This window comes from Phodopus roborovskii, unplaced genomic scaffold (assembly GCF_943737965.1).
Source record: "Phodopus roborovskii unplaced genomic scaffold, PHOROB, whole genome shotgun sequence".
NCBI lineage: Eukaryota > Metazoa > Chordata > Mammalia > Rodentia > Cricetidae > Phodopus > Phodopus roborovskii.
The window spans coordinates 30,564,724-30,591,988 of NW_026126447.1; the positions used below are offsets into that span (position 1 = coordinate 30,564,724).

Sequence of the window (27,265 nt, forward strand, 5' to 3'; positions counted from 1 at the left end):
TGTCTCAGGGAGGAAAAAAAAAAAAAAAAAATCCAGTAACATGTTATCTGAGCCTTGCAAAAGTAGAATTAGCTTCTTAATAAGATAGACATGCCTAGATCAAAACTAAATAACCCCTTACTCCTAAGTATCTAAAACTCTTTTTTTATTACATTTATTTAGTGTGTAGGGGCGGGGTGGGGAGGTGTCGGGGAGTAATTAAAGTGAGTGGGTCTCGTCTTCCACTGTGTGAGTACCAGGGCTTTTTAACTCATGATGTCAGGCTTAGCAGCAAGTGCCTTTACCCACTGAGCCATCTCACCAGCCTCTCAAAAATCTTTAAATTACCTTTCCATGGTTATCAGAAATTACCAACTAACTTTGTTACTTGACAAGATTTTTTCCCTTATTTCTCCCCATTAATTTCTTTCATTACATAATTGATAAAATGGTTGTATGTGGTAATTTGAAAGAAAATAGCCCCCAAAGGGAGTGGCACTTTTGGGAGGTGTAGCTTTGATGGAATGGGTATGGTCTTGTTGGAGGAAGTGTGTTTCTGTGACGGCGAGCTTTGAGGTCTCATATATGCTCAAGCTTTGCTCAGTATGATACTTAGTCTACTTCCTGTTGCCTGCATATCAACATGTAGTAGCTCCTTCTCCAGCACCATGGCAGCCTGCACAGTCATGAACCCCACCATGATGATAATGGACTAACCCTCTGAAACTGAAAGCCACTAGTTCAATTGAATGTTTTCGTTTATAAGAGTTGCCATGGTCATGATGTTTCTTCACAGCAATAGAAACCCTAAATGACATCATGTGTCTTAGTGACTACGTGAGTTCAAATCATATACTTTATCTAGGGACATATGATTACAATTCTGTGAGAGAAATAATGTTTCAGTGTATACTGGTTTATAATAACTGACTATGTAGGCATAAACATCTAAATAAGTAGTGAAATAAAAGAAAAAGAGCCAAAGATGAATGAAGAACTTCCTGCAAGCCTCTGGCATACCCTTCTTAGTCTTGTTACCTGATCTGACAAAGTTCATCGTCCTGGTTCCTGTCCCTGACAAACTGTTGACAAGAAGAAGGGAACTCACCTGAGACAGCCAGGCCTGTGCCTGGAACAGAGAACAGGGACCAGCTTTCCTGATGAATACTACAGGCAGCAGAAATGGATGCCAGTAAAGCAAATGTCTGCTGGCCTTCTGTTACAAAGCAGATGGCATGATGGCTTCTGCAGAAACAGTGTTCACTGTAGCATTAGGAACACTATACCCATAACTGTGCTGTGTGTGTGGTCTGAGACAGTGTGAATGAAGAATAACATCTTACTGCTTTTATTTTACTGTCCCATAGGAGCTGGGTAGCACTGAACCTGTCAGTAGTGAGGAAGACAGCAGTGTGGACGTTAAACACCTGCCTGAAACTGAGAGCCCCAAAACGGTAAGGATCCTAGACTGGGAAAGCTTGGGGCTTGCACTTACTACCTCTAGCGGAAGGACTGCCTGCCTGCTGTCCTGGTCACTAGGTGCTTTGAGCTCTGAGACGGAAGAACTTTACACTCACTCGGCAAGTGAGTGGTTCTCATAGCACAGCATCTCCCCTACCACACTTGACTTGTGATGTCTAGGACTGCAGCAACAGGCAGCCAACCACTCTTTCCGATGCAGTTCAGCCAGCCCTGGGTATTTCCAGGGTCTGAACTGAAGGAACCTTAGCAATACAAGAGGAGATGATAGTCTTTGAGTCCTAGTAAAAGATACATAGTTGCCACAGATGAGGGAAGTGTGGCTTTCCCATGAGGTGCATATGAGGTCTTGTTTAATTGTCTTCTTTGAACCAAGCTTTCTGGTGTGTTCTGCATCCATGAGGGTGGTGACCAGTCCTTTGTAAATAAGGATACACAGTCAAAGAAGTTTATTTTCTTCAAAGGTCAATGGCTTTTTGTGCACATGTTCTCTGGGTCCATGCCTTTTTTCATGATGTGTCTTTCTGATTTGTAGCCAGTCACTTCCAAAGTTGACTACAACTGTTAGAAAGGATTAGGGGTTGGTTTTGGTTGTTGTTGTTCTTTCCCTCTATGTTTCAAATGTCTATAGACCTCCAGAAACCTACCACTTGGATGATTTTAAATCTGCCCGAGGTTTTATTTTACCTGAAGAAGTATGAGGAGTCATCCATTTCTTTATCTTTTTTCAGCTTTTAGAAAAAAAAAATGGATTGGAACTTCTCAGATTTTATCTCCAACTAAGTGAACTGATTTGTTCAGGCAGAAAGGAAAGGTTACTTCAACAAGAATAGAAATGTCACAGATCACAATAGGGCAATCCCCAGTATCAAGGGGAGCAATAATAACACATAGGGACCCTTGTTTCTCTTCAAAAGATGATGCACATCTGTACTGAAGGCCATTCATTTAAATAAAAGTTATTTGCTCTTTGGGACACTGTATCACTATGAATACATTAGAGCAGTGAGTGTTTCTCAACCTTCCTAGTACTGGAACCCTTTAATACAGTTCCTCATGCTGTGGTGACCCCCAACCATGAAATTATTTTGTTGCTACTTCACAATTATAATTTTGCTACTGTTATCAATTTTAATGTAAATATCTGATATGCAATCCCAAAGGGGTTGTGACTCACAGGTTGAGAACCACTGCATTAGAGAAAAGTGTTTTAAAGCAACATGATTTTTGTAGCAGTCCTTAATTCAGTCCCCAGAAGAAATGGAGAGAAGGAGTGGGGAAAGGAGAGACATTCTCTTATTTCTTGAAGAGGCTGAGAATACCAACAAGGCTTCAGATAGACGCCATCCTTCATCCACTCTGCTCCTAGGCACCAATAGTGAAGACATGGTTCACAAACAACTTAAGAGTTAAGAGGTCTGAAATATTGAGCTTCATTAAAAAAAAAAAAAAGCTGTGTGTGTGTGTGTGTGTGTGTGTGTGTGTGTGTGTGTGTGTGTGTGTGTGTTGCCTGCATGTAAATCTGAGTCTGGGCTTATTTTTAGATATCAATTCATCCAAGAGTAACTGGATCCCTACTCTTGTTATGTTCCTCTCCCTTTATTCCTTCCCCTCCCATCTTCCTTGTTTTCTGGTATTCTAAAATTTCTGTCACCATTTTCAGTGGAACCTATCTAATTGAGAGAAAAAAGCCTGAATTTGGACACATTTTCTAACATAATATAAATGGTCTCCTATTTAAGAAGAGTTTGGCCTTAGCCTGTAGTGGCAGCACACAACTTTTCCCCCTCAGATTATATTCCTAGTAAAAGGGAGAACCAGGGTCTGTACCCAAGGAGTCTGGCTCCAGTGTTTACTCGTCTCAGACTTGGGATGATCTTCATGTATCGGCCTTCCAAATGCTAGAATTACAGATGTGAGCCACCTCCAGTGAGTTTTTGTTCTTGATGTTATTGTTTTGTAAATTCTTTCTAAAGCATTAATGGGTGATAATAAAAGGATTGAGTTCAGAGTTGTTTGAAGTGCACTTTTCAGCCTCAGAATGAAAGTGCTAACCTACTGATGGTTCTGCAGGAAGGAAGACCAGTAGATGGGCATGTCAGAGGAGGGTACCAGGGGAACTGACTTACTGACTGTGGATTCTCAGAAGCCCCACAATAGGTTGTCTATACACTGAAGAACACAGAAGCCAAGTCCAAAGGCCTTGGAACCAGGGATGTCACTGGGTTGTGGTATTCACATGCTGGAGATCCTGGGGTGCTGGCATCAAAGGCTGGGAGAATCTGGTACTGTTACTCCAGGAAGGATGGGGAAGAGGAATTACTCTGAGCCTGCCTGTGCAAGCAGTAGTTAGAGATAGGAAACTAGGGTGCTGAAACAGGAAAGAAGCTGCCTAAAACCATCCAGCTTGGAGGCTCACTGTGTAGCAAAGACTCATAGTGATGCACACACAATGAATCCAAAGTCCACCAACCATGAGGAACTCACACACTCACACTGGCATCATTGCTCTACACACACACACACCTTTCTCTCAGTCATCAACTCCTAACATCAAAATTTTTGAGATAGAAACATGTCATTAAAGAGGTGAATTTTAATGGCTCAGTGGTTATGAGCACTGACTGCCCTTCCAGAGGACCCAGGTTCAATTCCCAGCACCCACATAGCAGCTAACAACTGTCTCTAACTCCAAGATCTGACACCCTCACACAGACATGCAAGCAGGCAAAACACCAATGCACATAAAATAAAAATAAATAGATTAAAGAGAGGAAATTTACACATAGTGCATTTTACATTGGTCAGTGAAACAATTCATATACAGATGTTTAATAAAATGAAAGAAACTAAAATATTTCCTAAGCCAGCCTGTGCCAGGCATGTTCACAGCAGTGATCTTATTGAACCCCAAGGTGTATGTGGTCCTGGCTGCTGAGGAGCTGTACTTAAGGGGTGGCAGTCTCTTCTGAGATTTCACAGCAGGGAGTTGGTACAGCCAAACCTCAAGCTCAGTCCTGTACTGTGTTGATCATATGGGTGACCCTCTTTCTCCTCTCCCCTACTCTCTCCTCTCCCCTTCTCTAGTCTACTCTTTTCTTTTCTACTCTTCTCTTCTCTCCCCTTCTCTTCTCTCTCACCTCTCCCTGCCTTCCCCCCCCCCCTCTCTCTCTCTCTCTGTGTGTGTATGTATGTGTCTCACTCACCCGTATACAATGGTGGTTTGCCTACATGTATGTCTGTGTGAGGATGTTAGATGCCTTAGAACAGGAGTTACAGATAATTGTGAGCTGTCATGTGGGTGCTGGGATTTGAACCCTGGTCCTCCTTAAGAAGAGCCAGTGCTCTTAACTGCTGAGCCATCTCTCCAGCCCTAGATGACTTTTCCTAAAGTGAAAGAAATATCAGGGATCTGTTTGCTGTGTGTGCAGGGAGCCCAGTAATGAGCAGAACTTCAGATTCTGTTTGTTGCTTGGTTAGACAAGGTCTTCTAGGTACCCTGGGCTAGTCTTGGGCGGGTGGTACTCCTGCCTCAGCCTTACAGTGCTGGTGCTATAGGCATGTATCACCATACATGACTGTGTTTTTAAAAGGCTTGAGATGCACACATGCTCACACTAGGCTTCCATGTTTAGAAGCTTGGTGGTTAGGTGAGAAGGAAGGAATATAATGGGGGAGGGTTCAGTGCTTTCTTACAAATTACCTCTGTGTTGACCACTGTATCTCTAACTCTGTCTTGGTCCACAATTTTCTGCTTTCCTGTAAAGCCAATTTACCTTTTCTGTCTTTTTGGCTATCTTTCATGCTATTAGAGTTACTAATAACAAAAAAAATTCTAAACAACCAGCTCACAATAAATAATAAAAAGAAAACTAAGGTAAACAATGGGAAAGAATGCTAATATTTCTCCAAAGATATACAAATTATGAGTTTGTATGTGAAAGATGTTCAAGATTTTTACCACTTAGAGAAATGCACATCAGAGCACTCATGAGATGTGACCTCATACAGCAGTCACAGTGAGGTATGGCTGCGCATTTAGCAGAAAGACTGTAGTCAGCACAGCAGATAATGACAGATACTGTGGGGTGTGGAGAGGCTGGGACCCCACTCATTAATCACTGCAGGATCCCAAGGGAGTGCTAGCTTCCATGAATCTGCTACTGAAGGTAAACAGATACTGCCTCCTATGTTGGCTGCATCACAATTATATTGAAATCTCTACTTTGATCAAGCTAAGGACTAAAAAATACTTGGCACTCACAGGTCATATGAATGAGGGGCTCATCTAGGAACATCTGAATTGAGATTTAAAGAAGCTGTCTATATATTTATCTCTTAGTCTCTATATGAGGATTCATTTCCAGGTCCTCAAGATACCAAATCTTTAGATGTCCAAGTCCCTCATATAAAATGGTTAGGTCTTTGCTATAATCTATATCCATTCTCCTCTGTGACATGAAAACTCAAATGGAAGCTGGCAGCTCATTTTACCACTTCCGGGTTCCATCCACTGGGCTTCCTGGATGTGAGGAGCACCCTGCTCCCTGCCTTGAAATGCCTGGTCCATGGAAGATGCTCAAACACTTCAGGGGAGATCAGTTTTTCTTGTGTTACAAAGTGCCTGCACGTCAAGATGCCCTGGTGTGGCTCCCTTTGCAAATGCGAGGACTGTAAGGTGAATCAAGAGCCCAAGCCTGTAAAGACCTGAAAAGGCTCACACTGCTCACCCCTGACTGTTCCTACTAGCCTGGCTCTTTGCTGCCTCTTTGTTGTGAGGATTGGGTATGATTCTATACGTGAAACTCAACGGCACTTGCCTGAAGCAAGGCTTAGTCAGCAGATTCTAGCATTAATACCAGACCCTGCGTAGGTAATAGCCAAGTGTGCCAAAGCCCTCATTTTTCAGCCCACATTTTCTTAGAAGCTGCAGTATAACTAACTATCTCTAAGAAGTAAAAACACAAGTTATAATCCAGATTCAGGAGTATAACTTGATCCAAAACAGTTCACACTGGAGTCGGGGGCCTGACCGCCCAGCAGGTTTCTTTCCTTCAGTCAGCACACTGTTTCTAAGAGGGTCAAGCCACATTTTATCCATAGTTTTTAATATTTTAAATAAGTAATTTCATAAATTCTCTGAGAATTTCATTGTGCATGGTGAATATACTTGCCCTCAGCTCCATCTAATCAAGGTCATGTCCACTGCATCCGGTCTAAATTCTTCATTTTAGGTGTCCCTTTCCTGATCATAACACATGATGGCTACCCTCACATTGATAATCACTCCTGGGTTACAAGGCTCCAGAGGCATGTGCTACACCCTAATATTACTTTGTGTGGTGGGAGGGATGCACACATGGGGGAACAGGAGGTAGACATCAACCTCAAGTCTCTCCCTCAGGCACCATCCACCTTGCTTTTTTGAGGCATTCTCCCACTGGCCCTGAGACTCCTCAGGCCCCTGGGACCCATCCATCCCTGCCTCCTTAGCACTGAATTGAAGGTTGCATCACTCTGCCCACTTTTTATGTAGCATCAACTCCGAAAACGCAAGCACTTCATGCATGGAGTTCTACCCCCTGGCCTCCACCCAGTATCATTTTAAAAGTTTCACAGCCTGTTGAAACTGCTGTGTGAGGAAAGTCCTCTTCCCTCTTCATGTCATGTTGCGTCCCTAGATTAAAGAGAGCACTCCACACAGATAAACAGACAAGAGGGAGAGGGGAAAGGTTGCCTGTGGTTTAAACCAGATCCCATGGAAGGTTGAGTCTGTGTCTAACTTTGAAAAAGGAAGGGGGTGGGAAACTGGAGAGGGGAAATATGCTGAGATGCCATGGTCACTTTGGAATTCTGTCTCTCAGGGCAATGATGTAGTTTCTAGTTGACATTGTTTATTCTCCCCTGATCTTGGCACTGACACTCAACGGTAAAACATAATCCTAGGTGATTTTCGAGTGACTGTAGGTCTGTTAGAGTTTACTTCCTGACTGGTGTTTCCAACAGATGTGACTGGGCGCGTCCTCATAGAGATGAGATGGCATCTACAGCGAGGGTCTGGGATTCTCTGCGAGGAAGCGGAAACTGGCTGAGCCAGCACTGGCCCATCATGTGACAGTGTACAAATTGCCAGTGTGGAGTTCAAGTGCATGCAAATATGTGGCATTTTTCACAGCTCATTATTCTTTATATCTCCATCTCAGAGACAACTCGGGATTTGCTCAGATGATAAATTTCCCTTTGTAAGTCGTAAAAATGACAGTGAACTTCTAATCAAATGCACGTCATGGACACACAAGAAAAGCCTTTTGGCTCACTCATCCCTCTCCCTCTTGCATGGTAATGCAAACCACAGAGACAGAAGAGCGACCAGGAAGGCAAGGATGAAAGCGGGGGCACATTTTAACACGGGTTCACACCTCTTGCTCACCTCTACCCCATGTCACCTCGCCCCACCCCTCCTGCCCTGTGACTGGTCCACTGAGGTGACCTAGTTTGAATTTGCACTTGCCTGGAAGGAGTCTCTTAATTACAGCTGTAATTCCTAGTGGTCACCTACCAAAGACTAAAATGACATGAGGACCGGGGCACAGAACTTAGGCTGTGTTGCCCACCCCAGGGGCCTTCAGTGTCTGGGCTTCTTGGAAAGCAGCATGCTCAGCACTGGCCTGTGAGGGAGACTTAACTTCCTGGAAAAGCCTTGCTTGCTTGCTGGTGTAATATTAAGACTCTGGAAGCTAAGACCCGTGTCCGCTGTGGTGTCTTTCAAAGGAAACTGTAAATCCACAGAATCTTTCAGATGTAAACTAGTTTACTAAAGACTGTGTGTCCTGGGCACATCACTGACCATACTGCCCATGGCCCAGTCTACTCAGGAGCTTCCAGAACTGCTGGGAGTAGTGGGAGCTAACGTTCACAGTGTTCACTGTGTACCGTAAAAAGCATCATTCTCATCCAAACTGAATGGGACAGTGATAACATTTTTAGGTTGTTCCTAATATGACCCATGTTTTACATGAGGTCAACCCTATTATTAACCCATTTTACAGATAAAACTGAGGTATTAGAGATAAATGTCACAGATAGGATTTGAATACAGCTTTAAAGAAGTAATTAGTAGGGCTGGAGATATGGAATAGTGGGTAAAGTACTTGCTGTGCAAGCATGGGGTCCTGAGTTCAAATCCCATGGGAAGTAAAGGAGGAAAATCCCCAGAGATTCTCAGGCCAGCTAACCTGGCATATGCAGTGACAAACAGATCCTTTCTCAAACAAACTTAAGATGGTCCTCTGACCTCTATGTGTATGCTCAGGCTTGCATACATCACACACATTCATGAATAAACATATCACACTCACAAACACATTTGAAGGAGGGATCAATGCTTATACACGGGGACTCCCAGCTACTTGGAAGGCAGAATTTGACCTTCTAATACATTCATATCCCACCTCCAGATAGTCTTGGCATTATAGACATTAAAAGGACAATTGGGGTCCATTCTCTGACAGCCTGGGGCAGTTTGGTGGGAAAGACATTTACTCACTTTGTTGCTTTGGTGACAACTCAGATGCAGAGGTGTGGTCGAGGATCTTCACTCTTGAGTTGTTGGAGCTGTCACTGTTGTCCTGGGAGTTGTCACTTCCCTTACATTTAACTGAACCAAGAGAAGAGAACACAGACTTCCACAGAAATTATGGCTGCATGAAAGATTCTAAAGCGGTGTGGAAGGCCGATATCTTTCAGTCTGCAAACTCATTTTGGAATGTAAAGAATTCCTTTGGGTTGAGCTCCTTAGACTGTGTCACTGCGCTGTCCCTGAACTATAAAACATGAAGAAGCTTCTCTTTTAAAGGAAAGTCCGGGTGCTGTGGGAGTTGAAGTGACCTTAGCCATAAGTAGAAATTTACTTAAAGGCTATAGATGTCATCCATGCCACCTGTAGTCACTGCAGGGACAGAATTATCACTCAACTCAGCAACAGTTGGTGCCAGGGGTATCTCAGCTGTGCTCACCAGCCAGACTGGCCCCCACCCCAGCATAGCGCCAGTCCTGGGGCTAAGGCTCCGCCAGAACAGAGCTGAGTCTCCTCCCTTCAGTCACTAGAATCTGAAGATTTCTGTTCCTGTTTGGTCCCAATGAGGCACTTTAATTACCTAGTCCCAGAACAGGTGTGTGGTGATTTGAATGAGAATAGTGCCCATGAGCTCATACGTTTGAATGTTTGGTACTCATTTGAAGGAACTGTTTGGGAAGTTACTGGGAGGTGTGGCCTTGTTGGAGGAGGTGTGTCATGAGGAGTAGGATTTGAGGGTTCAAAAGCTCACACCATTTTCAGTTAGCACTCTCGTGTCCCTTTCTCACAGTCTCCGTCTCCTCTCTCACTATCTCTTCTCTCTCTTTCTGCATGTCTGCCTGTCTGTCCCTCTGTCCGTCTGTCTATCTCTTTGTCTCCCCACCTGTGGTTAAAACTTTAGATCTTAGCTACTGCTCCAACACCATGCTTTCCCGACTGCTGCCATGCTCCATGCCATGGTGGTCATGGATTCAGCCTCAGACACTGTAAGCAAGCCCCAATAAGCTTCGTTCTAGAAGCTGCCTTGGTCCTGGTGTCTCTTCACAGCAGTGGAAAGGTAACTAAGAGAAGGAGTCCGTCTGGTTTGAGGATTGCAGGCCACACCTACCACTTATCGTAACTCATCTAGGAGAATCCAATATGGCCCTAACAACTAACCCTCACAAGTGCCGTCTGCTGGTCCGTGTGAATTCATTGCATAAAGCAGTGTCTAAAGGAGTTCCCATGCTATGCCGAGGCTTTGGGTACCAACCAAATGTGTGCCCGATTGTTTCAGGAGCTAAGATGCAAAGTCAGCATCTTAGATGTCCCTGTGCTCAGATGTAACAGCACTAAGAGCTCTGTTGTGCAGTAGCTGGGACGTGAGCCAAGTTCTAAGCCTGTGTGTATCCACCAAGGGAAGTAACCTATGTCACTACAGGGGCCATGAAGTGCTTCTGTTTTGTTTTTCAATCTCAGGTTAGAAGTAAACAACTACACCTTGTTCTGACCTGGTATCCTTCTAAGTATGGAGTCACTCTACAAGACTGACTGAGGACATTCTGGCAAAAAGTGCATTGTCTTTCCACTGATTTGTGCCTCGCTTAAGAGCAAGCTGTGTCCGGACTGGGTTCTGCCTTAGTAATGCTATGTCTTCTCTGCCTCTAAAAACATATGACTGAGTTTGGGGTTTTGTTTTCGGTTCACTTTAGACAGTGTCTCCTGTAGCCCAGGCTGACCTTCAGCTTACTATATAGCTGATGACAACATTAAACTCTTTGTGTCCCTCCTACCAGGTACTGAGATTGCAGGTGTGTACCCCACACACACATACACCCAGTCTAAAACGGACCATAACAGTATCTAACACAAAAGTCCATTGTGCACAGCATGGGTAGCTCCATAATTGGTATGTAGTCACTAGTCAGTAGCCTTAACTGTCATAGTTGGCACTGTCATTCTACACAGCCCCTGTCCCTTAAGCTGGAAGTTAAAGTAGTCAGTATAAGAACAAGGTAGTGTGCTAAATCACACATCACATTTCATCATTCCATCCTGTTGCATATTTGATCTTGAGAGGTTGATGCAGGAACTAATGATTTCCAGACACCCGCCACCCAGATCCATGCAGGATCATTCCCTTGTAGTTAATCATTTCTCTAACCATCGCTTCAATGTGTAGGAAAAGGTGGTAAGCCCTAGGCAGTCTACTGTCACAGCATACCTGCTCTGTGATCACATGTGGAGCTTGCCCACCAGCCCCCTTCAGGGAGCTTGTTACTACTTTCCTCCTGTTGAAAGAAAAAGGAGGAGGAAAGAGACCTTTCTAAACACTCCTGCTAATTAGAAGTCAAACCAGTCAGAACCCATTTCTTGCCTTTTTTATTTGCAAATGGTAAGAAATGTCAGGGGTGTAGAAAGGTAGCTCAATTGGTATAATTACCTGCTGCCCAGCCTGGTGACCTGAGTTTGACTCCTGGACTTAATACAGAGAACCAATTCCCACAAATTGTCCTCTGATCTCTATGCACATGTGCATGAGTACACGTACACACACACACACACACACACACACACACACACACACAAATTCACGCACACACGCACTCACACACATACACGCATACATACATACACATACTCACATACACACATACATACACATACTCACACACATACACACTCACACATACTCATATACATACACACACACATATACACACACTCACACATATTCACATACATACACACACACATATACACACACACACATACACACTCAGAATAAATGTAAAAAACAGTTTAAGAAAAGGGAAAAATGGAGGTAGTAGTTGTTCTGATTCATAAATTAGGGTTTTTGATCCACAGCTAATGTTAGAAACAAGTTTGGGTCTCAAAGAAAAAGAACAACTTCTGACCCATGTGTCTAGACAAGGCAATACTCCTGATCAGGAGGATGCACTCAAACACTGAATGTGCTCAGAGACAGGAAGTGCATTGGTTTCTTACTCTAACTTGGCTGGTAACTGTCTTTTCCCCATTGGCTGGAGTCCAACTTCAAGGTGTTATTCCATTAGCTAGTCTGAAAATAATTGGCACACTGGAAATGGAAGGAAGACAGGGAAAAGGCTGCAGAGCTTCACATTTTCAGACTAGATAGATCATTGGGCCTTTTGAGGAAACACAGATTTTACTGGGTGGGGAGGGACAGAATATTTGCATTAAAACTTGCAAGATTTTAATAACTTGTTCTAAACACAAATGTTATAGTGTTGTTTGATAAGAAAGACCATATTTTATATTTCAGCACTGGAGAAGGCGTCCTCATTGTCCCCTGCCCCACACTGGTTGACTGGGATTGGTTAAAGCAAGATTGCAGTGTCAAAGTGACAGAGAAGTACTTGCTTTTGATGTACATTAGAAGGAGTAGCACCCATGGTTCCTGTTTCTAATGCAGCCTGGGCTTTACTCGGCAATATTCCCATAGTGTTATGATCTGCCCATCCCCTTCTCTCCTCTCATCTGTGAGGGCCAACGGTAGAAGCCACAATCACAGATTCACTGTGCTGGAGAAGTGTGTGTGTGTTGGGGGGAAGGGTGTGCTAGCCAGCATGAGCCTGTTACAGGTAGACACTGAGGGATGCTGGGAGAACCTGGCAGCCAACATCAGCTTTGATTCGTTAAGTTAATAGGGCACCTCAGTTCTCTGTTCTTCCCAGGTTTGAGACCCAGCATCCACCCACATCCATTTATAAATTATGCAGGGAAGTAAGGCTGGAAGAGTCAAATACAGACTCAGATTTGCTTGAGTCAAAGAGCTAGAATAAAAAACTCCCAACACATTCTCATCCCCTTCCCCCCCCCCCCCGCCCCCGTTCTGTTCACCACCCGGAATGCCAGAGCAAACACACTAAATCAACATCTCTTCGGTGTCTTTGTGGTTCCTGTTTTGTCCAAGTCAAGTTGCAGGAGCTGACATCTTAACCCAAACCATCAAGTGGTGCTTTTAGACTTACATCTACCTACACAAAAAAAATCAAACATGTGGAGACAGGTGTGCACACTCTGGCCAGCATTTCAGTTGACATGTCTGTGTGTCAGTATGAAGACTAACTTACCTTTCTTTCTCACAGCATCTCTATCAGGTGTGCTCTAGCCTCTAGAATAAGCATCTTAAAGGTGGGGGTGGAATTCTAATATCAGGAGTTGACCCCTGGAAGTGATTTAATTCAGCATAAACACAGACCTGGGAAAGCTAGCATAATAGAGGAGAAAAGACCACCAAAGAGTATCTGGTAGGACTAGGCTGAGTTCACTTGTGTGGGTTCGTCCAGGTGGAATTCTCCACCTGTGTGCTGTTTGGGATCATTTTTTGAGATAGAGCAAAGCCCAGGTGGCTGTCAGAGGTGGAAGATGCAATTGAGACCTATGATGTTGCTAATTGATTATATCTTTTACATTCCAGGAAGACCTGTCCCAGGTGGTTGATCCCAACGTGGTGGCAGAGCAGCCCAAGGCATTGGAGTCACCTGACAATGTGGTAATTTATGTTTGGGATTTACTCTGTTGGGATGGTGTGTCCTGTGAACTAAATACCACAAGAAAAGGAGATGGTTATGATGTCAAATCCTTTCCTACTGGCCGTAGGTTAAGGTGTCTTAAAACCTGGTGTGGATGCACAGTTATGTCACTGATTACAGAGGTATGCAGAAGTGTCCTTTCTTTACCATTCTGTCCTGGTAGTCTAACCCTTTTAAAAGACTCCCTTGAGCCAACAAGATGGCTCAGCAGGTAAAGGTGCTTTGACCTCCACACCCAATCTACAGTACACATACACACACACACATACATACATACACACATGCACATATACACACAAATATATATACATACATACAGACATATACACAAACATATGCACATGCACAAAAATATTTATTCCCTTTTTTAAAATTTATATTTGAAACTAGCTTGTTTTACATGTCAATCCCAGTTCCCTCTCCCTCCCATCCTTCCCTGTCCCCCCTCAACCTCCATCCCATCCCCTTTCTACTCCCCAGGGAGAGTGAGGTCTTCCATGGGGGATCTTCAAAGTCTGTCATATCATTTGGAGCAGGGCCTAGCCCCTCCCACGTGTGTCTAGGCTGAGATAGTTATCTATCCCTCTATGTGGAATGGACTCCCAAAGTACATTCGTATACTAAGGATAAATACTGACCCACCACCAGAGGCCCCATAGACTGCCCAGTCCTCCTAACTGACACCCACATTCAGGGGGTCTGGGTTTGTTCTATGCTGGCTTTCCAGCTATCAGTCTGGGGTCCATTAGCTCCCCCTTGTTTAGGTCAGCTGTCCCTGTGGGTTTCTCAAGCCTGGTCTTGACCTCTTTGCTCATCACTCCTCCCTGTCTGCAACTGGATTCCAGGAATTCGGCTCAGTGTTTAGCTGTGTGTGTCTACTTCTGCTTCCATCAGTTACTAAATGAAGGCTCTAGAAAGGCATATAAGGTAGTTAATCTCATTATCAGGAAAGGGTGTTTAAGGTATCCTCTCCATTATTGCTTAGATTGTAGATCTCAGGATGTTTTCCTCTTGCCAGATTTCTCTTTAAGCCTAAAATGGCTCCCTCTATTGTGGTATCTCTTTTCTTGCTCTCCTTTATCTTCCCCCTGACTTCCTGCTCCCTCATTTTCTCCTCTCTCCTCCTCTTTCTCCTAACTCCCTCTCCCCTCCCACCATGCTCCCAATTTGTTCAGGAGATCTTGTCCCTTTCCCCTTCTCTGGGGGACCATGTATGTCTCTCTTAGGGTCCTCCTTATTTCCTGGCTTCTCTAGTGTTGTAAATTGTAGGCTGGTAATCTTTTGCTCTAGCACAAAAAAATATTTTTAAGACATCCATTTGTGGTTAAACTTTAAGACTGCTGTATCTTACACAATGCCATGAATAAAATTTTCAAATGGAAGAATTTGTAGTTTGATAAAGATACAATAACTTTAGTGTTTCTTATATTTTAAATTTCATTTTTCTTTAAAAACTAGAGTTCTGAACACCTTGCATGTGCCAGGCCTTACAGCTTATGAACTGGTTGGTTGGTTGGTTGGGTGGGTGGGTTTTGGAGGGAGAAGGGATCAGGGCCTTATGTAGCCCAGGTTTTCCTCAAATTCTTTAACCAAAGTTACCGTGAACTCCTGCCTCTGCCTCTCAAGTGCTGGAATGTCTGACTTCAGACCCTCACCCAGCAAGCTATCAACTGTGTCTATCAAATCTTTATTGCTATTAATCGTTTTCCTTGCTTTTAATTCTTGGCTTTCACTTCTATGTACTAGTTTATAGTTAAAGAATTGTCTTTATTTTTAATTATGTGTACTTTAAGTGTCTGTACATGAGTCTGTATACATGTCCTAATTAGGGTTACTATTGCTGTAATGAAACATTAAGGCAAGCGGGACAAGAATCTGGAAACAGGAGCTGATCCAGGGGCCATGCAGGGGTGCTGCTTACTGGCTTCTGCATCATGGCTTACTCATCCTGCTTTCTTATAGAACCCAGGACAACTTGCCTAGGGTTGTTCCATTCACAGTGACTTAGACCCTCTCCCATCTATTACGAATTAACAAAATGCTCTACTGGTTTTCCTACAGCTAGATCATTATGGAGTCCATTCTCAATTGATTTTCCCTCTTCTTTAAACGTTTAAAGTCTCTCAGCTGTGGGCTCTTAAAAATTAAAAAAACAATACCTTTTTACTTAAAGGGAGAAGACCCAGAACATAATCCCAAACTTATGGGAGTCCCTGCACACTACGGCTGGCAGAGGAATGATCCACCAGAGGCATGAAGGAAGTTTAGCAAGACTTAGTTAGCTGGGCTGGTTTAAACTACCAGAGTCTGACCCTGAGCAGTTTAGTTTTTACATATTTAAACACAGTACAACTTCGGACAAGACTTCCATATGATAATTATCACAACAAAGTTGCATGATCACATGGAAACTCCTTTGCTAAGCACCTGTGAGCTCTAACATAAAGATACATACTATTGACTGAGAAACACTGCTCAGGGTGAGGGTCTAGTAAGGAAGTGTTTGTAGTAAACTCTTTTGCAAAGTGCACAGGACTTCTTTCATAAAATGGGTTCTGTTGATGAGAAACAATGCTCAGAAGTCTAGGAGATTCTACAAAATATTACCAGGCTATTAACAACACGATATCACGCCCAGTTCACAAACTCAGGAAATACCTCAGTGTCCAATGTCTAGAATGTACTCCCAATCTCCTGTACTCCTACAGAGTTTGTACAGCCATCCATAGCACACACAGCTTGTCTTCTAGGGTTAGGCTGGCTCCACTCCAGCTACTGTTGTCTTTGATGCTCATCTCATGGTACTGGCATCTGCAAAATCCTGGGGCTTCATCTGCTCCTGAGGTTGCACCTTCAACAATGGCCTCTCCTGACATTTCACATTGCCTCAGTTGCTTCGCATGACTGCTTCATGACTTCAAAACCAGAACCATCTGGGTGACGCTTAAACGTGACCAAGTTGAGCAGCCAGCATGAGCTACAACTCAGTCCCCTCTGGAACAAGAGTTTCTGTGTGTTTGCCCTGAGGAAACACTTCCCAGAATATCTCACCTTGATGATGTTGGGCTCTTAATCACCACCTGTTTTTCAGCTCTAGCTGAGGAGCATCAATTACCCAAGAAGAGCAAAGGTTTCACTTCGGTAGTATAGGTCTCTTGTTAATCCCAGCTGATCTTTCAGCTCCAGATGACCAGAAAGCATGCACCCGTAATTCACAATAACAAATTTACCTCTGAACTTCACCATTTCTCTCAACACTCTTATCTTCCAAGCTCTCACGGAACAGCTATCCAAGCTTTGGCTTTTCCAGCTCAAAGTTCCAAAGTCCTTCTACAAGCCTACCAAAAACAAAGGTTCAGTCTGTCATAGTAATACCCCAGAACCCTGATACCAATGTCTGTCTTAGTTTCTATTGCTGTGATGACACACTATGACTAAAAGCAACGTGGGGGGAAATGGATTATTTTACTTACACTTCTACATCACAGTTCATCAAAGGCAGTTGGGGCAGGAACTCAAGCAGGTTGTGAATCTGGAGTCAGAAGCCAGGACCACCTCCCAGGTTTGGCACCACCCACAGAGGGCTGGGCCCTCCCTTGTCAGTCATTAAGCAAGCTGATCTTACAGAGGCATTTTCTCTGTTGAGATTCCCTCCTCTCAGATGACTCTAGTTGCTGTCAAATTGACACAAAAGCACTCAAATGCCTGCCAAAGCCAGAAGAGCGTGTCTGATCTCCTAGAGTTGGAGTTACAAGTGATTTTGAGCTACTTGGTAGGTGCTGGGAAGCAAAGTTACATCCTCTGCAAGAACAAGCAGTACTGGATTCGTAACTGCTGCCTCATCCCTCTAGCCTTAGTTTATGTTTTTATGACTAAAATTTCCATTATTCAGGGACTATAGATGACAAGAATATATAGAAAGTATACAATAGTGGCACATGCCTTTAATCCAAGCACTTGGGAATCGGAGGTTGGTAGATCTCTGAGTTCAAGACCAGCCTGATCTACTGAACTAATACGAGGGTAGTCAGGTCTAACCAAAGAAACCCTGTCTTAAAATACCACCACCACCCAAAAATTTTATTTCAAACATTTCCAAATGAAGTGCCTCTGAAAGTTCTCTAAGATTATGTGCTAAACACCTAAGTAAAATAAATATTTGTAGGCCTGGGGAGGTGACTTTGCAGGCGAATACTTAGCTAGCATGTCTGAGGCCCTGGGGTCATCCCTTGCACCACAAAAAGAGAACGTTAGAAATACTAAGGTCTGCACTGGAGAGATGATTTAGTGGTTAAGAGCACTGGCTGCTCTTCCAGAGAGGACCTGGGTTTGATCTACAACACCCACATGGTGGCTCACAATCACCTGTCACTCCAGTTCCAGGGCATCTGATGCCCTCTTCTGGCCTCCAAAGGCACCACATAAACATGGTACACAAAATACATGCAGACAAAATACCTGTGTACACAAAATAATAAAATAATTTTAAAATAGCTACATTCAGTTCACCCAACAACGTTGACAGTTCAAACCCTCCTGCTGCACTAACACTGCTGGAGTGCCAACACTTTGGACACTCACTGGTTCAGGGTGCGCAGCAGCCATCTCTGTAGTTTGAGGGCGTTTTAAACCCCATCTGCCCATTCTTTTCTCTGCTGAAGAATGTGCACTGTCACCTCTGGAAGGTGATGGGGCTTTTCCTGAGACTGCAGACGAGATAGCCCATGGGAGTGGGCAGCCCTACATCAAAGCCAAACCAGCTGGCTCCGATGGAAATGGAATATTCTGTTTCTAAAGTTTCTGACCCAGAGCTTGCCAGTCGTGTATAATCTGTTGAGGAGGTGGGGTACAGGCCTTGCTAGAATTAATTCCTCTTTCACCTTTGTGACCAGCTCACCATGTGCAGCTGTCCCACTAGCAATGTTCAGATGTGGAAGCCAAGTGCCCTCTGCATTCACAGAGCCAGTTAGTGACTGGGAACTTCCCGACCCTGTGTTTCTTTAAGTGTGATGTTGTGAAGACTGACCGTCTTCCCCAGAGAGGCACTGATAAACACAACTCTGTGTGACTACATGTTTTTTAGAGTCCTGAGTTAAGTATCCATGAGCCACTATGCTGCCCCCCCCCCCGTTTTTAGTAATACTCCCTCCATATATACTTTATTCTTGTCAGTACATGTGTAATGGGAAAAGACTTCTCAAGTAAGGATCCAGTCAGTATTAAAGATGATGATAGAGGGCTACCAGGATTGTTCACCAGTGAAAGCCTTGTCCTCCTGAGTTCTGTTCCCAGAACCCACATAAAAAAAAGCCAGGTGCAATATCTAGTACCTACAGTGGTCAGAATTGTCTTGGTTCTTGCATACTGCATGCCTTGTACTGAGGAACCACCTTCCAAAGATAGAATCTTGAAGTGTTATGGTTCTGGAGCAGACACTTCTAGAGTTCAGAGACAGCCTGGCACTTACTGGAATCCAGCAGGCAAATCACATCACTACCTCCACATTTTGTGTAACTCTTGAGAGGGCATGGGGCTCTTCATTTTTCTTAGCTGGTTAATGTTAATATTCACTGAGGGTGACGTCAGCAAAAGCACAAAACTGCAAGTTAATGTTCAGCTTATATCCTGCTCCCCCACCTCTCATTTTTTGTTTTTTGTTTGTTTTGGTTTTCTGAGACAGGGTCTCTCTGTAGCTTTAGAACCTGTCCTGGAACTTGCTCTGTAGACCAAGATGGCCTCAAGCTCACAGAGAGCCACCTGCCTCTCTCCAGAATGCTGGGACTGAAGGTGTACACCACCACCCAGCAGCTGCTCCCCTTTTTTGACCAAGCCTCCAGGTATCTCCGGAGCAAAATTAAATAGGAGGCGATACAAAAGTCAACCTGGCTTTCCCTTGCCACTTCTCTGAGCATCCAGTTGTCTCAAAACACATTTTTGAAGCTACCTTTCTTTTGAGAATGATAATGCAACAATTTTACAGTGCTCTTATTGCTTCTCTCCCTCTTGACATTCATGTAATTTTTCTTCCTTTCGTAGGCTGCCTGCCAGATGAAACAGGAAACATGCTCATCGCAAGCCCCCTTCAACTCACAGGAGACATCATTAGCACCAAGTCCATTGTGTCAGGCAGAAGACACAGACGTCACAGATGCTGGTATGAATCTGTCCAATCAAAACTGGATCCTGAACCTTTGGAGAAGGAAACTTTGTGATGCTTTGAGAAAAGAATGAGACAGAAAGCAGACACGCAGCTCTGTAACCCTCTTAGGCATCAATACATTTGAGCTTGAACACTCCACTTCACCATCTGCATAGTAAATCCTCCATAGAGGCATTTGATACTAAAGCACACACTGCCGGCCAGTCTCTCCCCAAGACTGAGGTTAAGTCATGGATAATGTCTCCAAAATCATAAGGAAGGCAGTTTTTAACACTACATATATTGATATAAGCCATTGAGTATTCATTTTTCAGTAGAGAAGTTGGAATTCAGAGCCAGGCATGGTGGTACCTGTAATCCCAGCATTTGGGAAATGGAGGTAGGTAGATCAGGATTGTAGGGTCATCCTCAACTACATAGTGAATTCAAGGCCACCCTGGGCTTTAGGAAATCTAGTCTCAAAAAGAAAGTGGAGAAGGGAAGGAGGCAAGGATGGAACTCATGTTGTAGCTTAAATTATGATGAAGAGTGAGGTGGTAATAGAACTTCAAAGGAAGTGATCAGTATTTCCACTTTGCTTTTGTGTATTATTTGTCAATAAACATCCAAGGGTTAGGGATGCTGCTGCTGGAGAGATGGGTCAGTGCTTGCTGCTCTTGCTGAAGACTAGAGTTTGAATCCCAGCACCCAAGGCAGGCAGCTCACAACCATTTGTATGTAACTTGAGCTCTAAGAGATCTGACACTTTCTTCTGGTCTCCAGGAGCACATGCACTCACTACTCTCACCCATGCACATACATATGATTAAAAATAAATAAAATCCCAGCATTCAGGTAGGCAGATCTCTGTGAGGTAGAGGCCAGTCTGACCTACATAGTGAGTTCTGGACTAGCCAGAGCTACATAGAGGGACCTTATCTCAAAAACCAACAAACAAAAAGGCTCACCAATGACAAATGTATAACCCTGTGCTGACTAGCATGCTTTATTCGTAAACGTCACTCTGTAAGAAGTTTAGCAGTAGTTATTTGGTTTTATATTAAGGTACTTGATGAATATCAACCGCAAACAAACTGCAAGCCACAGATTAAATGTAGCCCGTCATCCTCTGTTTTTGCTTCATCTGGGAGCTAGAGATGGTTTTTCACTTTAAATACTGAAAGCAATTGAAAGACAATTTTATGAAAACTCCATTACATTCATTCTTCTACGCTCCCTAACATAGTATCATTGGGCATTGCTTACATACTGTCTGTGGCTGCTTAGCTGTTCCCATGCTCTATGACAGTGAAGGAGCTCGAACAGAAACAATGTGGCCTAAAATGCCCAAACTTGAATACCTGGCCATGATACAGACCAGGCAGGTCTGGTATTCATACCAAGTAATAGCCATCCGTGGCCATGAATTTTAAGTTCTAGAAACTATTTGTCTCTCATCTACTTAAAAATGTTTATTGAATACTTGGTATGAACCAGGCTCTGAGCTGATCTGTGCGAGAGAAACAAATGTAAAGATTGACTGGAAAAATGGCAGTTAAGAATGAACATTTGTAACTCTTACAGAGGACTAGATTTTGTTTGCTAGCAGTGAATGTGAAATAGGGCAGTTCATAACCACCTGTAACTCCAGCTTCAAGGGAATCTGGTGCTGTCTTCTGACCTCTGTCAGCACCAAGCACCCAGGTGCTGTGCTGATATACACACAGGCAAAGCACTCATACATATAAAATAATAAATCTCTTCAGGGGTGGTGGTACACACCTTTAATCCTAGCACTGGTAGGCAGAGGCAGGTGGATCTCTGAATTTGAGACCAGCCTGAGCTACATAGTGAGTTATAGGATGTCCAGGGCTATGTAGAGGTTCCCCATCTCTAAAAACATAAAATTAAAATGAATCTTATAAAACAACCAAAAATTTACTTAGGAAGGACAGTAGGGTGGAAGGAGGGAAATGCCATCTCTAGTATCTTCCTGCCCTCTCTTTTTACTCAGAAGACTAAAGTAGTCACTCTTAAAGGCAGAGTAAAGTTCAAAAGCAGCCATGAATTGTACCAGTATTGTGTACCATGTTTATGGTAGATTAATGGGAAACATCGTGAAATATATAGGCTGAAAAAAAAGAAAGAAAGAAAAGAAAAATCTTAATGTTCTCTTTCTGAAGTCGAACTTCTTGTTATTCCTGGGACTGTGTCACTGCATTGCTCCATCTTAGCTAGGAGGTTGCCGCGCCTGCACGACCAGAATACCGAGCTTGGCGGAGGGTGTCGGGATTGAAACACTTAACAGACCACCTTGGGAAGTTAAGCAGAAGCTGCTGCCACCACTGTTTATTACAGAGAGTAATGGGCTTACATACCCAAGCCAGGGGATTGGGCTAAGCATAGGAGGAAGTCATGCACCACCCACACCTGGGGTCAAGGCCCAGGCACTGCATACCGGAAAGTTCTGAAAACAACCTTGTTTGCAGGGAAGTTGTACAGCTGGGTGGGGAGGAAGAGAGCTGTGAGGGACAAGTACTTAAATTTCCCAGCAGGAGGTCATTCGATCAACAAGTCCCCTGTGTACAGCAGTGGCAGCTGGGTGAGTCCTGGAGCAGGCCAGGCTGGAGGCCGGTGGGCATGTCACCCGCAGTGTCCAGCCACTCCTCACCTGCTGAGTAATGCCTACCTGCGGTTACTCTTCACAGTGAGCCAGTTTTACTACATAGGAATCTGCTGATTAGCTGCCTGAATCTACTTGTACACTTCTAACCCAGCTCCCTGTGTTACCAAATCATAAGCATTGATTAGAGAACCCTCACAGGTCCCCCTCCTATGCCAGCTTCCTTTGTTTTAAAACTGCTAGAAATTCTCTTCCTCCTTCTTATCTCCCCCTCCCTTCTCTGGAGCAGGGTGCTGGGGTGGGGGGCCGGGGAGCGAGCAGGTAGGGGCAGGAGACAATCAAAACCAAGCTCTCCTATAAGGAACTCCGTAGCCAGTATTGGAGCTCACAGGCCACACAGCCTGTTGCTCTACCTGTGTGGTACAGCAACATAATTAAACATAAATGAAATAATGGTTCTGTGTTTCAGTACGGCTTTATAGACACTGAAATTTTGATTTCATGTAAAATTTACCTGTCTTAAAATATGGTTTTCCTCTTTTTTTTTTTTTTTTCTTTTGAAACTACATAAGCGCTCTTGTTATTCTTGTTATGGACAGTAGCCTGCCAATACCTGCTATCACATAGGTAGGCAGGTCTAAGCATACATATGAATTCTGGTCTATGCTTTAGACACTACTGAACAGTAGGTGGCGCTCACTGTTGTCAGCCCCTATGGAGCTACACCCAAGTGGTGATCAGACTTGATTATTGCGAAGCTGCTTGCAGAGATCTCTTCTGTAGAGGTCTCTGCAGAGCACCTGATTCATGGAAAGTTCTAGTTCTTCACTAGAGTTAGGTTAGTTATACGCTAAATACACATTTGGAAATAGATAATGGATGTTTTTAATCATCCTTCTTGGCCTGGAAGCTCTTTTCAGGTATAGAAAAATGCAATTTTAAACAACGTTTGGGGTCTGGAGAGGTGGCTCCGCAGTTAAGAGCACTGGCTGTTCTTCCAGAGGATTAAGGTTTGGACCCCAACATCCATTGGGCACCTCACAGCCATCTGTAACTCCAGTTCCTGGGGATCCAGTGCTTCTGGCCTCTTTGAGCACTGCAATCACGAGCACATAGCCATATACTGACACTCAAATTACACCTACCTAAAAATAATTAAAAAAAAATAATAAGTCTGTAACCAAATAAATAAACCTCCATACACTATTATAACCCTCTTAATGAAATTTTTATTTATGGGCTCAGGAAGTAATTTTTTTCAAAATTTATTATAATACAAATATGTACATATATATGTGTGTGCATGTTTACCTGTGTAAATATGGGTTGAATAATCTTGACCAAGCACTTGGGACTAGGAATCTTTCGAATTTTGGAACATTTTCATATACATAATGAGATAGATTAGGAATAAGATCCAAATCTAAATAAACAATACATTTGTGTTTTATATACTATCACATGAAGTCATGTGTTGAGTCATTTATATTATCATGTCAGTTATCAAAACATTTCAGATATCTGGATGTTCCACCTGTGATATTAGAGATAAATTTTAAGTAATTTTTATTTTCACTCATATAATTTTTTAAATACCTTATGCATCTTAATTGGTGTGTTATACTCTGATTAAAAGTATTTAAACACAATTTTTTTCTTATTCCTTGTTTTTTTTTTTTTTTTTTTCAGTACGGGAGATTGAACCTGGGACCTCACGAGCCAAACATTCTTCTAAACTCAGTCTTCTGTCATAGTAGCTTTTATATTCATTGTAGTATATGCTTTTGTGTACCTAAATATTTAGTCACATTAAGTTGTTCCATGCCGATTTTCATGGTGTGTTTTGAGTTCTCTTTTAATAAAAGGATACCTAAAATTGATGTTGACAGATTTGGATAGTTAATGTTTTCATCTCAGAAAGTGCCATGGCACTGTTGTGTTTCATTCTGTGGGTGAAGAGAACAATGACCCAGCTTTTCCCTTCATGAGGCCTTGTGTGAAGGGTGTAAAGTAATAAACACAACCCTATGCTCTAATGAATGCAAGATGAGCTGCAACTCCAACTTGCTAATCATTTTGTCTTGTCACTTTCCAGGTAACTTCCAGGCTCCCCTCTCAGTGGACCCTGCAACATGTCCCATTGTCCCTGGCCAGGAAATGATCATAGAAATATCCAAGGGGCGCTCAGGGCTTGGTCTCAGCATTGTAGGAGGAAAAGACACGCCTTTGGTAAGTGTCTGAAAGTAAATTATGTCTACTGTCAGAGTCAGTTTCTGGGACTCTTTATGGCCTGAGATGCTTGTATTGAAGGCTTGACAAAATACAAATGCTCATTCCCTAAAGCATGAAAAACTCAGGAGGTGCAGGAACTACAGAAACCTGGTCACTTGCTCCTGTCTGCAGGCCTTGCCTCTCTGTGTCTACACACCTGTCCCAGAGCATGTTGGCCTGAGACTAAGGCGCCAGTGACCCACCCAGCCCAGAAGTATATGTTCTCTGAGCCTGAAAGTGTTATGCTTGATTAAAACATTGTGATTGGGGACATATATGTCCTAACTTTCCCTCTGCAGTCAGAAATGGCTACATGTGGCATCCTATGTGTGATGCCCCTTGCATGGAACTGTGGATGCTGAAGTTGCCCAGGCCCCACAGGCAGTTGAGTTGGCTGCCCCTTACAAAGGCCTTTGCTTCCACAAGGCTCTAAACACCTGCATTTCTTTTTGCCTAAGATGGGATACTGTGTCTGTCCAGCTTTTGTCATTGAGGAAGGAGAGACCTTTCCTTATGACAGCCTTTCTTTTGGGTGATATGACTAAGCTATATCATTAAACAACATAATGTACATATACTATTTTAGTAGTCTTGACTCACTGGGTTGTAGTAAAGCTCAGAGATTTTATAAACACCAGGAAATGGTTTATAACAGTGATCCTTGCAATACTAAAGTCATTGGAGTAGTATTGAGACACTATGCCCTGACATGGGTACTTGATCCCTTCTAAAGGCCTATGTTTCCCCATTTCCCCAAAGAGATACCTTAAATACTGTATAAATAAAGCTGTGTTTAAACAAAACAGGGAAATTAAATTTCAGAGTAGTTCTATACTGAATTCTTTCATGATACAAATGTTAATGCTCTGAGGTCTGGAGAGGTGGCTCTGTGGTTAAGAGCATGGGTTGTCCTTCCAGAGAACCCAATTTCTAGTACCAACATCTGGAACTCCAGTTCCATGGGATCCAGTACCTAGGCACGGCACACACATGGTGCACACACATGCACATAAAATAACAAACTTAACCATCTGATCTCATTGTTGTAAAGAAATCTCTTTTATGACTCAGCGAAGTTAGAGCTAGATTTTTCCAGAAGGCTCAGAAGAATGGCGTCAGCTCAGCTGAGTGACCATGGCCTTGCTGTCTTACCTCCATTGGTGTTAATACAGGTCTGTTCTGGGTGGGACCCTCCAGATCCCTGACCCAGATGTGTGTGCTGCACTCTGCCACTGCCATGTGCTCAGGCCTCCGGCTGAGGCCCCCAGCCTCCTCTTCCTGCAGCCCAAGGCCTTGCTGAGCATCTCACTCTGCTTCTCTTGCCATCTCAAGAAAAGCAAAGATAAAAGTTCTTCAGGAGCTTCTTGAAGTTCCTAATATATCATTCTGCCATTTGAGACTATAAATCCCACTGTCCTTGAAAGATAAGCACCACTTAAAATGAGAGATGGGACACAGATTTTATTTCCTAACCTCATCAAAAGCCTAAAGTTAGAATCACAGGAAATATGTAGGGCTGTCATTTATTTTGCAGCCAGAAAGAGGATAGATATGAAAAGTGCTTAAACACATTGTTCCTACAATGAAGATATTTTTCCCTTTTTAATACTCCCCCAAATTTTCATATGAAGCATGAGAACTAACACATGGGTCCTGTTATCCAGCCAGCAGGAAGTTTGTAAACAAAGGTGTGAGTTTGTGAAAAGAAGTTGCAGGAAATGGGCAGAACCTCTGCTGTTTGGGCTTATTTCTGCCCTGATGCAGGGAAGGGCACTTCTGACTCCTACCTCGCCCCTCCCCTTCCACCCTTCCCAATTAGAATCTCATGTCCCTTTTGTTTTGTAGCCAATAATCTTGGCCATCTGTAGAGCTAATCTCTTGACACCTCATCAGGCCTCTGCAAGGACAGATGGCTTCTGAGATCACAGAGGGAGATCATATGTCCTGTCCTGTGTGTTTCCAGCCAGTCACCTGCACCAGCCTTTGAAAGCACTGAGCTAATGGCAAGGGTGAACCCCTCAGAAGGTTTACAAGCACACCTGGTCCTATCCTCAGAGTCAGCCTTCTGTAAAGCCACTGCCAGGCTGGAAAGCATGGTCTTCTGTGAAAGCTTACACATGTTTGCTCAGTTCCTTTTGCTATGACCCGAGTTGTAAGACTGAGTGACATTTCCCAGCCTTCGAAGAGTGCACTCGTTTGCATTAGCTCTACTACCTTTTAGTGTTTGTGGTCTACGTATGGTAGGAGATCAGCCAATGAGAAATCATAATATTCCCAACCTTCAGAGGGAAGGAAAAAAGGGATGCTGTAGCATTTTCTGAATCTATTATAGACTAATTATTGCATGGGATGTGGCAGTGACAACTGAAAGGTTGGAAAAGAGATCAGAGGAGAAGTTTTGCCCTTCTTTGAGACTTTAAGATGAAGAATGGGAATGTCTCAGTGCCCACTGTTCTGAGAGTGAATCTTCTCTCATAAAAAATAAGAGAATGGTCCAGGTTAGGCTCAGTGACAGGCAGGTGTCACATTATTATTGAGGTCCAAAAAGTGACCTGCCAGCACCCAGTGAGTATGCCATTCCTAGAGAACTCTTGGGAAAGGATGCATTCAACTTCTGCATAACTACTCAGCTTTTTCCT

General features: G+C 43.4%; 1 protein-coding gene across 1 annotated transcript in view; it reads left to right on the forward strand.

Annotated features, from left to right (window-relative positions):
* Positions 1–27,265, forward strand: part of Patj (PATJ crumbs cell polarity complex component) — a 292,270-nt gene that overhangs the window by 200,151 nt on the left and 64,854 nt on the right. Inside the window, exons 30-33 of the mRNA XM_051188206.1 lie at positions 1,347–1,433; positions 13,479–13,553; positions 19,630–19,747; positions 24,451–24,584. Of these exons, the coding sequence (XP_051044163.1) occupies positions 1,347–1,433; positions 13,479–13,553; positions 19,630–19,747; positions 24,451–24,584 (414 nt within the window). The remainder of the gene's footprint in view (positions 1–1,346; positions 1,434–13,478; positions 13,554–19,629; positions 19,748–24,450; positions 24,585–27,265) is intronic.